Genomic DNA, 14615 nt, shown 5'->3' with positions numbered 1-14615 from the left:
TGGTGAAAATTAAGCGATGATATAAAGATTTAAATATAAATAGTCTAATCATTAATAGAACATTATTTAATCTTTATTTATTTCGTATTTGAAAACAAGTAAAGCAATAATATTTTTTCCTTGAAGTTGATAGTTTGGAGATTTTGATAAATAATTGATAATATTTGTTGCATATTCTGGATAATAGTCTTGAATAAATTGAAGCTCCTCCAGAGAATCTGTTAATTTCAAAGCTTCCAAAAACTGTCCATCTCCATTAATTAAGAGACCTTCTAGTTTTGGTAATATTCCTTGTTTCTTAAAATCTTTATACACGCCAATTATGATTGATTCAAGTGATTCTGGTAATGGTATTCTATTATTTTGCAAAACTATTTGCCGTTTACCAGAGTCAAAATTCTGATTAGTTGACCGAGAATACTGTAATATCGTTATTTGTAAAAGGGATGATGGAAGCACGCCAATGCCAATCGGTTGTGAATAGTCATCTAAATTTAATGACTTAATTAAATGTGGCAGTACATCTTGTTTAAAAACATGGTTATAATTTGGAGGCAGGGAAAGTGACTCTAATGAAGGCGGTAAAACTCCAATATTAAATGGCTGATTAAAGTTCCTATCGAAAGATAATGTTTTAAGTGTGTTTGGTAAAACGTCTGTACCAATCTTTTGATTAAAAGAACCAAATCTTAAACGTTCAAGAGATTGTGGTAGCACACCAACAGCCAATTGTTGATCGAAACCATTTGAGAAGGTACCCAGAGTTAATGATTTGATTGTGCTTGGAAATACCTCGGCTTGAATGCTTTGAGTATAAAAACTTAACTCCAGCTCTTCAAGATGCTGTGGTAGTTCATTACCCTCAAGTTCATGGTTGTAGCCACCCATTGTCAATGATTTTAGTGATGAAGGCAACACTCCTTTTGTAAAAACTTGATTGAATCCATACCCAAACCTCAATGTTACAATAGAATCTGGTAACGCTCCAGGCTCCAATTTTTGATTGAAATCTTCGCCGAATGATAGAGATACAAGAGACTTGGGAAGTACACCGATAGGTATTGGTCGATTGTATGAACATCCGAATGTTAATGATATAAGGTTGGGTGGGAGTGAATTTCCATGTAATTGCTGATTAAATTGGTCACCAAATATGATTGTTGTAATATTTTGAGTATTCATTAAAATGGAATTATAATCGAATTTAATATTTAAATCAAATTTAATTATATTATTGAAGGTGATACTTTTAATATATTGGCTTAGCAAACCTTTTAGAGATTCTCGATTCTTTGGATTCGGATCTAATAGTAGACTAATAAAATTGGCCAAATCTTCTGAATATCTCTCTTTTGAAATGAAAACTATACGTTTTGAAATGGAGGGAACTTTTGATTCCAGGATTTGAGTATAATACTCAGTAACCCTATGATTCTTGTTCTCATCTGGATGACTGATCAACAATATATATAAATATTGAGTTAGGGAAAAAAAAAAAGCTAGTTAATGAATAAATACCTTGTTAATAATTTAAGAATTGTCGCACCAATTGAATAGAGGTCAGATCCCTGATTATATTGTTTCATTGTTGTTTCCTTTTTGTATTTACTTTGTTAGATATCTAACGAATTCAGTTGAATAAATTTTACTTACTGGTGCTAAAAATCCAGGAGTTCCATAAATAACTGATTTCAATGTTGAATTAGGAGTAAAGACACTTAATAAATCATTATCTTGCTGTTTCGGAATCACACAGTTATCTTCAATGATTTGAGCAATTTCATTCGCAATGGTTTGCCCTTTTGGAGGAAATAGACAACCTCCAAAATCACCAAGTATCAATGACCAATTTCGAAGATCTCCTTCAATGAATATGTTTAATGGTTTAATGTCGTTGTGAACTATCCTATGCTTTTCAAGATCCAAAAGAATATTGAAAAGTTGTACTAAAAAATCCCAAATCTCTGGTTCTTCAAATATTCTGTTATAAATAGGTTAGTTGTGGGTGAAATAGATCAAAATACCAGTTACGTACAGGTTAGAGTCAGTCAAATGCTTATGTTTTTGATAAAGATCACCACCTTTACAGTATTCAGTGATAATATGAAAGATTTGATTGTTTTGATCATGATAATAATCAACAAGTTGAACAAATCTTCGATTACCTTTGAGTAGTTTCATTGCTCTGATTTCCTCAGATGTTCTATTATATATTACTTGACTATTTTTATAACTAATTCTTTTGTATACATACTTATATTTTCATAAAGTTGAATTAGTAACCAGTGAAAATATCATAATTAAAAAAAGACATACCAAAAGCTGTTTGTTTTCTGTATCTTTACTTTCAACTAAATAAACATCATTGTTACTGGGAAATTGTGATAATGTACGATAACTTTTATTATTAATGATATGAATTTGTTGTGAATTGTTATATGGTTTTGATACGCTGTTCATCTCACCATCTATATTGATGATATGATTTTGCTGTGAATCGTTGTGTGTATTTGATACATTATTTATATCACCATCAATTCCGTTAATATTGATTGTATATGAATGTGATTTGCTGCATAACTTTGTGAAGATCGATTTATTTGGTCTTATTATTATTAAGCGATATTGAATGTCGACTATATCAGGTATAATAAAGTCTTTAACTCCAAAAGCAAAATTCCCAATTATTTTCGTGTTATTGTGTATTTCTCTACCTATATCCCTCAAATGATTTTGTATTAGAATTGTTGCACCACAATTATAATCACTTATAAATTTAAAGATATTTCTTCCATTTATTAATGTATTACAATCTATTATCTCTACACTCTTATCCATTTTTTTAACAGAATTAAATAAGTAGATAGTATTCACACAGCATTTTTGGTTTTCATGGAGAAAACCTCCACCTTCAAAAAATTAGTGCGAGAAAAAAAAAAAAAAAAAAGTTCAATTTTTTTCTACTCCCCAAGAACAAAAGATAGATTGTATTAAAAGTTAATTATCGTTTACGTTTATTGGTAGAATTTTTTGAAAATGAACTTGTTAAATTATTACTATCAGATGTATAAATTTCTAAAACTTGGTCAGATGAGCATTGATTTTCATGTGGTATAGTATCAGTACAATCATCATTGTAAGTAACATTTGGCAAGTTTGTTTCTTTTATAGTAGCGTTGGCTTGGTCATACCGAAGTTTACTGTCTGTGGTTGAATACAACACCGTATTCTTAAACATCTGTTTGAACAGGGCAATGAACATGCAGAATGCAAGGATACTGTATCTTTGAATAACATTCGAAAACAGGAGGTTGCACTTGGCCATATAGCTTACCATTGACTTCTCCACCAAGATCCTTCAATGCTTTCGGTGAAAAGACTGGCATCATATGTTCATCGTGACCAACTATCTTACTACCTGGAGGTTCAAGTTTGAACTTGACATCGTCAACCTCTACATTTGAACTGTAGTCTCTTAAGAGACTCCAAATGTCGATTGCCCCTTGTTCATTTGTCACAAACAATTCGATGTCGTCCAAATTACACCACATGCATTTAAAAAACAGCTTTGGATGAACACTTCTTCTAGACCTTGCAACTCAGTGAAACACTTGTAATCATTGACAAAGACTATGCCAACTTTGTAGTATGTCCACCCACAGCAATCTTCTTTTCTTTTACCCATTTATTTATTACATCAACTAATGGTTTTAATTGTTTCATAAACAAATCATAGCTTTCCTTGCCATGGTATAGAAGAAAAGGTTGTTGGCTTGCTCATATTAGAGTTGGCCTCGATTGCCTCTCGAAGTTTCTCAAACATAGTTTCCTGCTTTTAATGTTGGAGTTGCAAAGCGCGTCATTTTAATAAAGAATAGTTATTGTGGAAGAAAAGAAGGCGGGGTTTCTGCATGTAGACCAAAATGCAGTGCATAGCAAATCATGGGGAGGAATCCAAAATCAAAAACCTTTTTTTACAAATCAGTACTTTTTTTTTTTCTGAAGTTCTTTTTTTTTTTCCAAGACTTGGGATGGTATATATAATAAGAGATGAATTAGAAGATAGACAAACTCAAATGTAAATATATTGAATGTTTATTATATTATATTAGACCTTTAACTCTTTAAGTTTATTATTATTATGATTCTTATTAATAAAGAGCATGATTCTAGAATCACAAAGATAAGAAGTGTGTTCCAATTCTGCGAACATTCACTGTATGTGCTTGATATTGGAGTTGACGGTTCAACTCCAAGACTAGAACTATGAGAACGTCTTTAAAAATAATATATCATATTGAATTAATCAAAGTTAAAATCATAGATATAAATAAATCATTCAATCTTGACCGAGTGATATTATACAGATGAATTAGAATGAATCTAAAGATTCTTTTATTAGTTTTTTTTAATGTCTTTTATTCTAACTACGATATCCCGATAGAAGTAGTGCAGTTATGTTTTCTCCTGAAATTTGATTGATTGGAGAATCAATGTTTGGCATTGCATATTCTGGATGATATTCTCGAATATATTGGAGCGACTCAAGAGAATCTGTTAATTTAAAAACTTCAACTACCATCTTTGCACCAAATATGAGGAGTGTCTTTAGATTCGAAGGCATTTTTCTCTCCCTGTCATAAACACCAATAATGAGTGATTCAAGCGATTGTGGTAATTCTATTGTTTTGTTTTTAATGTCATTGTCCGAAACATCTTTTGGTTTACTTGACTTTTGATGAACAAAAAAATCTTGATCAAATTCACCCACAAACCATATATCTCGTAGTGATGATGGAAGAACACCAATGCAAATAGGTTGTGAGTAGTCATCAATAGTTAATGATCTAAGTGAATTTGGAAATACTCCTTGTTGAAAGATATGGTCATAATTTCTGGAGAGTGTAAGTGAAGTCAATGAAGTCGGTAAAACACCAATTTCTAATTTATGTGTAAAAGAACCTAAACGTAAAACCTGAAGAGATTTTGGAAGTACTCCAACAGCCAATTGTTGATTGAAACCATTTGGAAAAGTCTCGAACGTGCCAAGAGTTAATGATTTGAGTGTGTTTGGTAAGACATATGTCTCAATGTCTTGATTATACAAACTTAGTTCTAGATATTCAAGTTGTTGTGGTAGACAATCTATTTCAATTTTATGGTTGTAGCCCACCATTGTCAGTAACTTTAATGATGAAGGTAACACCCCTTTTGTAAAAATTTGATTGAATCCATACCCAAAGTCCAATGATAAAAGAGAATCTGGTAACGCTCCTAATTTCAACTGTTGATTGAAATATCGACCAAATGATAGATATTCAAGTGTTTTAGGTAGTGTACATATTGGTATTTGTTGATTGAATGAATCTCCGAACGTCAAAGCTCTAAGATTAGGTCGGAATGTATTTGATTGCACTGGCTGATTATTATCTCTCTCTCCAAAAACTATTTCTGCTTGATTCATTAGAGAACTTTCTAATGGAATATTATAATTGATTGTAAATGAATTTTTGTTGTCGATATTTTCAATATAATTATCTAAATGATGCAATGATTCTCTATTCTTCTGATTCTGATCCAACAAGCGATGAACAAAGTCAAATAATAGTTTTGAATATCTTTCTTTTGAAATCTTAATTTCACTTTTCATTTGAAATATTCGATGGTTATTTCTATCATCTTCATGACTGATAAACAACAATATTGAGTTAATATATTAAAATATAATAATATTTTTAAAATAATTACCAAGATAATAATTTGAGAATTGTTGATCCAATTGAATAGATATCACAAGATTGAGAATATTGTTTATACATTGCTTCCTGTTTGTCAAAGATATCATGATATTTTTTGTTAATAAATGTAGCAATATTTAATTAAATAAATTTTACTTACTGGTGCAATATAACCGATAGTTCCACGACTGGCAAGTATTCCGGATCCAATCTTGGTTGGCTCTGATAATTCATTCAAAATCAAATCAATTGTTTCAAGACTGCGCAGTTCACTTGTGACATGATATTCAATAATTGGTGATTCATTTAGAAATGTACAACTTCCAAAATCACCAAGTACTAGTCTATGTTCCACTATAAAAATGTTTGATGGCTTTATATCACAATGAACAATTCTATGTTCTTCAAGGTCCACAAGAATATTGAAAAGTTGTAAAATAAAATCCCTAATTTCTGTTTCCTTAAAGATTCTATTAATAAATTAATTAGTTGTATTCTATTACAGAATCTTCCAATTGAGTAAATAATTTTATATGGGCTTTTTCTATTTACATACAGGTTAGAGTCAGTCAAATTCTTATAATTTTGAGAAAGATCACCACCTTTACAGTATTCAGTGATAACATGAAAGATTTGATTGTATTTATCATCATGATAATCAACAAGTTGAACAAATTTTCGATTACCTTTGAATAGTTTCAATGCTTTGATCTCATTCAACGCTCTTTTATAAGTTTTTGGATAGTCTTTGAACTCTATATTTTTATAGTTTATCTTTTTATAAACATACTTTGTATTTTTTGTAAGTTTTACATTATATTTTTTTAATTAAGAATTAAATAACCTACTAATCTTTGGTCAGGACCTATCACTAAATATACATCATTGATAGCGTTACTGTTTGGAAATCTTGACACTAATTCATATTGTTGATTATTAACGAGAACATGGTCGAAATTGAATTTAAAATCATCATAACTTTTATCCATTTGTAATGATGAACTAAAGAATTATTGCTGAGTGAATCAAATCAATAATAAAAAAAATTGATCATAAAAAAAAAAAAAAAAAAAATTTTGAAAAAACTTATTCGAATAAATAAATATTAAAGTTTAAAATGATGGTGGAAACTCATGATTGTGAAATGATTAATTTATTTCGAAAATATTAATAAATAAAATGATGCTATTATTTCTCTACAACAACATTTGCTTCCTGTAACAATTTCTTCTTCTCTGCAACACTCTTTTTCTTTGATGGTGTCTTTCCTTCGTTCTTTATCTTTCTTTGTTGTGAGTTGTGCATGACATTCTTTAGATATCTCTTCTTATAAATTGCTTTTGGTACTCTTCTATGTCTATATTTATGATAACACAATTGAAAAAAATGTTAGTGAAACACACTCTAAATCAATCCTATCTATTAACAACTCAACTTACTGTGCAATAGTTTTAATCTGTGGAATTTCTTTAAACTTCTCTTTCAATTTATCTTGATATTCGAGTTTCTCTTTCTCTCTGGCCGACTTTATACCGAGAGCACCCGATGCCTTTGACTTCCAAACACGAATATTCATATCGTCACTACCAGACATGATGAATTTACTGTCGGCTGTGTAGAGTACTGAGAAGATACGTTGCATACGATTGGTAAAGTAGACTTCACGCGATGAGTATGATTCCACTGGGAAGATACGAATGGTCTTATCGTATGAGCCAGTGACAAACTCTGTACCGGTCGGCGAGAAGTCAATGTCCAACACCGAACCGACGTGATCACGATAGACACATACCGCCTTCTTGAGATTACGAATATCGTATTGATAGCAATTCTCATCTTCGTTGGCCAGTGCAATCATGTAGGCTTCACGCGGATTCCAAGCGGTCGCGTTCGTACGCATCTTGGTAATCAACTTTTGCGCTGGGGTACTCTCACGAATGTCGTAGAGAATGATCTCACGATCGCTTGTACACGCCGACAACAAGTGGTACTCGATCGGGTTGAATCGTACTTTTGTGACAGAGGCGTGTCCCCATGACAAGCTCTGTAGTGGCGTCGATCTATTGTGATCCCAGACCTCGACGTTGACACTCGAAGTTGCAAAAGTCGTCGAATTCAGTTGATGGTCGATCGAAGTGAACGAACTCTTTCCCTTGAAGATCGAAGCAACGTCTTGCTCCGACTCGTACTCTGGCAGTGTAAGATTCCACATCTTTATAGTCTGATCTTCACCACACGATATTATACTTCTTCCATTATTAGTAAAACAAATTCCTCTTACAAAACCATCATGTGATTGAATAGTTGTTCTTTCATTCCTATATATATATTCAGATAATATTTATCAGTATTTAGATAAATGTTGTGTTGTTTGTTTGTTTGTTTGTATTTATAGATGATAATAATTACATTGTTGATAGATTCCATAATTTTATAACACCATCACATGAACCGGATGCGAAACAATTTACTTGGGTTGGATGTCTTATCATTGTAAAGATACCGTCGGTGTGACCGTGCAACGATGTAATGAATGGCTTTGCAAATACTTTATCTAACTTTACGGCATTCAATGCTCTAACGTATTCACGTGGTCTCTCGAAAGGATGCATCAATGGATCTAAATTTCTCTGTAGTTTTCTTGCATCTGTACTGACTTCTTTTGTATGATCTTCCTCTGATCTAGAGATAACTTTAATTTTCTATATATATTTATAAGAAAACAACACAACACAACATTTTATTTTTATTAGAAAACAAAGCTCTTCTAAAAGTTGTTTATTTATAAACAAACTAAATATTCATTAGATAAGAACATACCATTCTATATTCTAAATATATATATATATCTATAACTTATAACTTAACTATCTACAAATTTTATTAAAAAATAAAAATAAATAAAAATAAAAAAAGTTCTTAAAAAAATTGAAATTTTTAACAAAACGAACGACAAAATAACACATTTTAATTTATTTAATTTGTTTATCATATTCAAATCACATTCTATTTTATTTATTTGTTCAAATGATTTTTATTATTGTTTTAAAAAAGAGAGAAATACAAACTATCACCAAAAATAAATAAAAATATAATAATAATAATAAATTTTAATAAAAACAACTAAAAATAGAATTTTGTTTAGAAATATCATTTATCTTTTCATTGGGGAAATATGAATATTTATTTAATATAACGATTTATTAATGTTATAAATAGGATCTTATTATATCTTTTTAATTAAAATATTGGGATTTGATTTGATGCTTTTTGTTTGATTGAATCCCATTGGACAATTTAGATTTATTTAAAGAAATTTCTTAAATTTAAAAAGACTTTATTATCTATTTATATCTTTAGTTTAAAAGTATCTACGTATGCATCTTTTTATTTAGATTCAATCAATAAATTAGAAATCAATCAATTTCAAATAGATAGCTATTAAAATGAGTATGAAAAACCGACTGACCGAATTGCAGATTCGTAATATAGATTCATTTTAGAGATAAAATAACTTAACAAGTAAACATGTTGCAATGTGGTCATTGTTGTCCAGCAAGCACTTCCATAAAAGTACACAAACGAAAGAATAAAACCGAAATAATAATATCCTGATTGAAGGATGATCATTTCATTCTTTTTATTTGATAGATACCCACGAACACCACACACACTCATTCTAACACACTTTATAAATCTATAAAATAAACAAACGACGATCAAAAAAATATTTGCTTTAAACTTATTATATGATGATAAGTTGTAAACGAACGAATGAACGAGAACTTTTATTATCAAATTGATAGGAACAATCAAAATGATTATTTAATTAAATAGTTGTGTGTGTTTGTTTGTTTGTGTGATTGTAAATATTCGGTTATGTACTTTTATAGAAAAGTGGGGTGGCTTTAGTTTAATTTTATGGTTGGTGGTGTTTGATGATCAAGAAAATGGGCAATCAAAATCAAATCGTCTTTAATATAAACATATGGTTTTGATTGACCATATATATTATGCACACGACATCGGTGCTACAACCACTAACCCAACAATGAACAACAGTCGTCGTACTTCAGTGTTTTGTAACAATAAAATTAAAGACTTACTTAATCTCGTTTATTGAGATCTGATCATCTAGCAAAAAAATACAAAAAGAAAAAAAGTAAAAAAAAAAAAAAAAGATTTGATTTAGTTGTCGGTTAATATTTTTTTGTATTGTACGATTTTAATTATTTGATTCGAATACTAATCATCATAGTAATTAAAATCAATTGATATTTTTTTGTTTTTTAGCAATTTGGTTAGGATGATTTAAATTGTTAGAGTGAAATTCGATTATTAACAAATTGAGGATGTTTTTATCTAAATAGTCAATTCTGACAAATAGTTTTGGGTACTCTCAAACTCCCCCATTTGATTTTTGGTTTTAACGAGGGCATGATTTACATGATCAGAATCAGGGGTGATGAAAAACAATATGATTCAAGTTGATTGAATTTTGCTTAAATTTTGTAAAAAATCAAAATACCCAATCCAATCAATTCAAGATTTTTAAAAATTTTGACTGAATTTCACTAATTTTAGTGTGAGATTTTGGTGATAAAAATGAATCACCTATTTTTGAGCAACGATCTAAAATTCAGCATTAAAAAAAAAGGAACACGTGACTCTAAAGTCAAAACATTATAGAGTTTTTGCTACTAGTATTTCGAAATAATAATGCTTAAGTCTTTAGGCTTCGCAATTTAACATAGAGCTCTCATTGATTTTAAAATAACTTTACAAATCCCCACACACGCCAGCCAAGTTTGGTTGCAAATATTGATTTTCAAAAGTTGTCAACCAGTTCTACCATGGACACAACAGCAGAAACCATTCACTTATAAATACTCAAAGCTTTCATTTCAAACATATATAAATAATAATTTATAGCCTCTACTTACAAATAATAATTTTCAAATTATTTGTTTTTCCCCCATAATATAAAATATATTAATTATTTTATATTTATATATATATATATTCCAGAACTACCCAATCGAATATTTATTTACAATTTTCAAGATTCTTATCTTTTTTTTTTTTTTTCAATTAGTTTATCTATCTATTTTTTAAATACTTTTTGTTAATTAATTTTTCTTTTTATAAATAAAATATCTTTTTTTTTCTTATCTCTATTTTTCGAAATTAAATTATTTATCTCCACAATATCTATAAATATTTATTTTTTATTTTTATCATCCGTTTAATTTAAAACCTTTTTTTCAAATTTCCAAATCTAAAAACACACTTTTAACACTTTAAAAAAATCTAATAATAATAATAAAAAAATGGGATCCAAACATTCATCATTAAATAACAGTAAAGATAGTATCACTACTTTCAATCATATTGGTAGAATTAATAATAATCAATGTGGTGTTCCAGACGTTGTTTTGAGGGAGGTTGTCAGTTACCTCTCCTTCACAATGAAACTCCATCAATCCAAATGGAATCCATTGTCACTCTCTTTGGTTTGCTCCTATTGGTTGAAATTTATTGTTTATCGTTCACTCACCCAATTGACATTTTTGTCCACTTCCAACTCACTCAGCTTCTACAATGTCACCCTCAGACGTTTTTTGGCTGAGGACGTTCACTACGATCCAAACTCCTATGCTTTCCTCAAGTATTTGTCTCTACAGAAAATCACTGTCATCTTCCCAACCAAGTCAAATGGAAAATTGAAAAAATCCTCTTCCAACACCTCGATCGACTCTATGGATTCCAAAGATGGAAGTCTCTCCAAGGCCGACGCCAAGGCCAAATTCAGTCACCACCAATGGGTTGAAGACAATAAATTGATGCTCCAAAGTGAATTCATGCCAATGGTTTCACTCACCCTTGTAAATTTGCCACTCGATTGCAGTCTCAAACCATTGGTCCCAATCAAGATCAACAAATTCCGTATCTACTCCTCCTACAATCCAAAGAAAGTATTGGTTCTCAAGATCGGTAGTTTGTTGGCACGTAACACCACAATCACTCACTTCTCATTCAAAGCACTCAGTGATAATATCTACTTGAAGAATCCACAACCAATCCCACCAAACGTTCTTTCCTTGTCGATCGCTGCCAATCTCACCTACTTTGAGCCATATCTATTGAACAAACCAAATCAAGCCGAAAACCAAGAGAAGACTGCTGACAACCAACTCACCACCTCGTCCAAATCGAATCCAATTATCAATTCCATTAAAAAGCCAATGAGTCTCGCCAGTCAAGCACCAAATCTCACCAAGCTCTATTTGTTTGACGACGTACTCTTCAAGAGCAATTTCGATTTGAAACCATGTCTCTCAGAGCTTCCAAGTTTGACCGATCTCACCCTTGTCAATCTCTACCCAATGCAACAAAAGTCCGAGCCATTCTTTACCAATCTCTCCAACTTGACAAGATTGTCGATCGACGGTTGCGCCCGTATCCACAACAACCAAACCACCATTTCCATCTCTGCAGAGTCTGCTTTCTACAGCGATCTCCAATTGTTGGCCGGATCACTCCAAACTCTCAAACTCAAGAACTTCCCATTGAAATTCGAGCAACTCTCACCAGTCTTGAAATCAATGACCAGTCTCAGAAGATTGACACTCGAAGACGTCAACCCAGCCGAAATGGTTCCACTAATCACTCAATTGGAGTCATGCAGCAACGTCCAACGTCTCTCACTCAACTACCACGAAGACTTGCTTCCAACAATCTGTGAGTACATCCAGAGCAACACAGCAGTCCGTACTCTCTCCATTTCAAACCTCCACAAGAAGGCAGCTCGTCCAATCATCAAGAGTTTCAAGCACAACAAGAATATCACCCTCCTCAAGGCCGACAACATCATGGAGCACTCCTCATCCAACCATCTTCCAAAGCACGTCTTAGTCCACAAGAAATCAAAACAACACTATCCAAAGCATCTTTCAAAGACCGCTTTCAGAGAGACCAACTTGGACAGATTCCAATATTTAATTACTGAACTCAATCAAATTTCATCACAATTCAATGAATCTTTAGTTGGTTAAATTTAAATTTTAATAAAATTAAAAAAATAATATTATTTTTTAGAAAAAAAAAAAAAACAAATATCTTTTTCTTATTTATTTTCTTTTTTTGATGATTAAATTAATTAAATTGTAAAAACAGTTAAATGTGTTCATTTGTTTTGGATGGAATATTGAAACTCCTAAAAATAACTCCAAATAATCATTATTATTTCCTTTTTTTTTGTTTTCTATTCATCTTGGAAATATCGATATTATGATAAGTGATGTTAAAAATAACATATATTTACAAATAAAATAACTATCTTTAGTTTCTCGTTTTTTTTTTGTCGATTTAAATAAATTTTGGTTTTTGCGCTTTTTTTTGTCGTTAATTCTCTCATCCATTTTTCAATCCAAATTTAATTATTCTCTTTTTTTTTTTTTTTTTTTTACAGGTCCTTTTGCTCAAGAGCTATACAATTATATAGATAATAAAAATGTTTTGGGGTAAGTGTGTTTTTGTTTTTATTTCAATTAGTAGTCAATAACTTAATATTAATTACTATTTAAATTTAATTGGTAATTATAATATAGGTATTGAAGTTTCAAATAAAGCAATCAGTTTCGCACCACCATACGATGCACATTTGACATCTGCATGTTTGTCTGTCGATGCTACCGGTACTGATCGTAACGTTTTAGTTGTTAAATATGATGGTAAGGAGTATTCGTTGTGCTCCTTGAAGCTCGGTGGCTTGGAGTCGACCAGCTTGGATTTGGTGTTCGAAGAGGGCAAGGAGATCACTCTCCAAGTCAAGGGTGCTGGTCAAACCATCCACTTGACTGGTTTCTTCATTTCCTCGATGGACGGTGGTCAAGACGACGAATTCGGTGAGGACGGTGAAGACGAAGAGGAAGACGAAGAGCTCGAAATGGAAGACGACGACGAAGAGGAGGAGATCGACGAAGAGGAAATCAAGAGACAATTGAAGAGAAAGCAAGAGGAGGAAGCTGCCGCCCAGGCCGCCAAGAAGAAGGCAAAGAAGGCTGTCGAAGCCGCTCCACCAGCCAAGCCAGCTGCTGCCAAGTCACCAGAGAAGAAAGTCGAACAACAAAAACCAGTAGAACAAAAGAAAGTCGAACAACCAGCAAAGAAGGCTGAACCAGCTATTAAGAAATTACCAAGTGGTTTGATCATGGAGGATGTAGTTGTTGGATCTGGATTCCAAGCGACCAGAGGTCAAAAGGTATCTGTCAAGTACCTCGGTAAGTTGACAAACGGAAAGAAATTCGATTCGTCGCTCGTCAAGCCATTCACCTTCAAACTCGGTGTCGGTGAAGTCATCAAGGGATGGGATGTCGGTGTCGAAGGTATGAAGGTCGGAGGTAAGCGTCGTCTTACCATCCCAGCTTCAATGGGTTACGGTTCACAAGGTGTCCCAGGTATCCCACCCAATGCAACTCTTATTTTCGACGTTGAACTCGTTAAAGTTGGTAGATAAACAACAAATAATAATAAAATAAAAATAAAAATAATTTAAACTAAGAAATTATATCATTTATTTTATTATTCAACAAACATAACATATATAACAAACTTCATATTGTTTAATCAATCTTTAACGAACTTCCTTTAATTTGCCAAACAACACAATAACAAAATTAACGGTTATCAAAAATTTGAAAATTTTCGACAAAAAAATTTTATGCAACATTTTTTTTTTTTTTTATATTCATATTTTTTTAAAAAATTACAAAAGATAGATAATTTATAATTCATATTTATCTTTTTATATTATTTATTTATATATTTATATATTGTAAATAATCTATTTATTTTTAAGTTTATATCTATTTTTTT

The 14615-nt window shown here is 31.3% G+C and overlaps 6 protein-coding genes across 6 annotated transcripts; 2 read left to right on the top strand and 4 right to left on the bottom strand.

The window, feature by feature from the left end:
• Positions 1-66: 66 nt before the first annotated feature.
• PPL_05837 (FNIP repeat-containing protein) lies at positions 67-2838 on the bottom strand (the record flags this gene model as incomplete). The annotated part of the gene is made up of 4 exons (XM_020576708.1): positions 67-1453; positions 1610-1981; positions 2036-2253; positions 2317-2838. The coding sequence occupies 4 exons, from the start codon at positions 2836-2838 to the stop codon at positions 67-69; spliced, it is 2499 nt and encodes an 832-aa protein (XP_020433120.1).
• Positions 2839-3001: 163 nt separating this feature from the next.
• On the bottom strand, positions 3002-3685 carry PPL_05836 (uncharacterized protein; the record flags this gene model as incomplete). Its single annotated transcript, XM_020576707.1, has 3 exons — positions 3002-3204; positions 3296-3502; positions 3523-3685. The coding sequence occupies 3 exons, from the start codon at positions 3683-3685 to the stop codon at positions 3002-3004; spliced, it is 573 nt and encodes a 190-aa protein (XP_020433119.1).
• A 490-nt stretch (positions 3686-4175) lies between these two features.
• On the bottom strand, positions 4176-6727 carry PPL_05835 (uncharacterized protein; the record flags this gene model as incomplete). The annotated part of the gene is made up of 6 exons (XM_020576706.1): positions 4176-4276; positions 4429-5687; positions 5749-5825; positions 5899-6208; positions 6295-6512; positions 6587-6727. 6 exons carry the CDS (start codon positions 6725-6727, stop codon positions 4176-4178), a joined length of 2106 nt encoding a protein of 701 aa, XP_020433118.1.
• Positions 6728-6926: 199 nt separating this feature from the next.
• Positions 6927-8561, bottom strand: PPL_05834 (WD repeat DCAF13/WDSOF1 family protein; the record flags this gene model as incomplete). Its single annotated transcript, XM_020576705.1, has 4 exons — positions 6927-7095; positions 7178-8056; positions 8148-8440; positions 8559-8561. 4 exons carry the CDS (start codon positions 8559-8561, stop codon positions 6927-6929), a joined length of 1344 nt encoding a protein of 447 aa, XP_020433117.1.
• A 2507-nt stretch (positions 8562-11068) lies between these two features.
• On the top strand, positions 11069-12793 carry PPL_05833 (uncharacterized protein; the record flags this gene model as incomplete). Its single annotated transcript, XM_020576704.1, has 1 exon — positions 11069-12793. One exon carries the CDS (start codon positions 11069-11071, stop codon positions 12791-12793), a length of 1725 nt encoding a protein of 574 aa, XP_020433116.1.
• Positions 12794-13251: 458 nt separating this feature from the next.
• PPL_05832 (FKBP-type peptidyl-prolyl cis-trans isomerase) lies at positions 13252-14256 on the top strand (the record flags this gene model as incomplete). Its single annotated transcript, XM_020576703.1, has 2 exons — positions 13252-13261; positions 13349-14256. 2 exons carry the CDS (start codon positions 13252-13254, stop codon positions 14254-14256), a joined length of 918 nt encoding a protein of 305 aa, XP_020433115.1.
• Positions 14257-14615: the final 359 nt, after the last annotated feature.

The sequence above is a fragment of the Heterostelium album genome (genome assembly GCF_000004825.1).
Source record: "Heterostelium album PN500 unplaced genomic scaffold PPL_contig13, whole genome shotgun sequence".
Lineage (NCBI taxonomy): Eukaryota > Evosea > Eumycetozoa > Acytosteliales > Acytosteliaceae > Heterostelium > Heterostelium album.
Note: the sequence above shows the minus strand (reverse complement) of the source record. Positions and strands in the feature narration are given on the sequence as shown.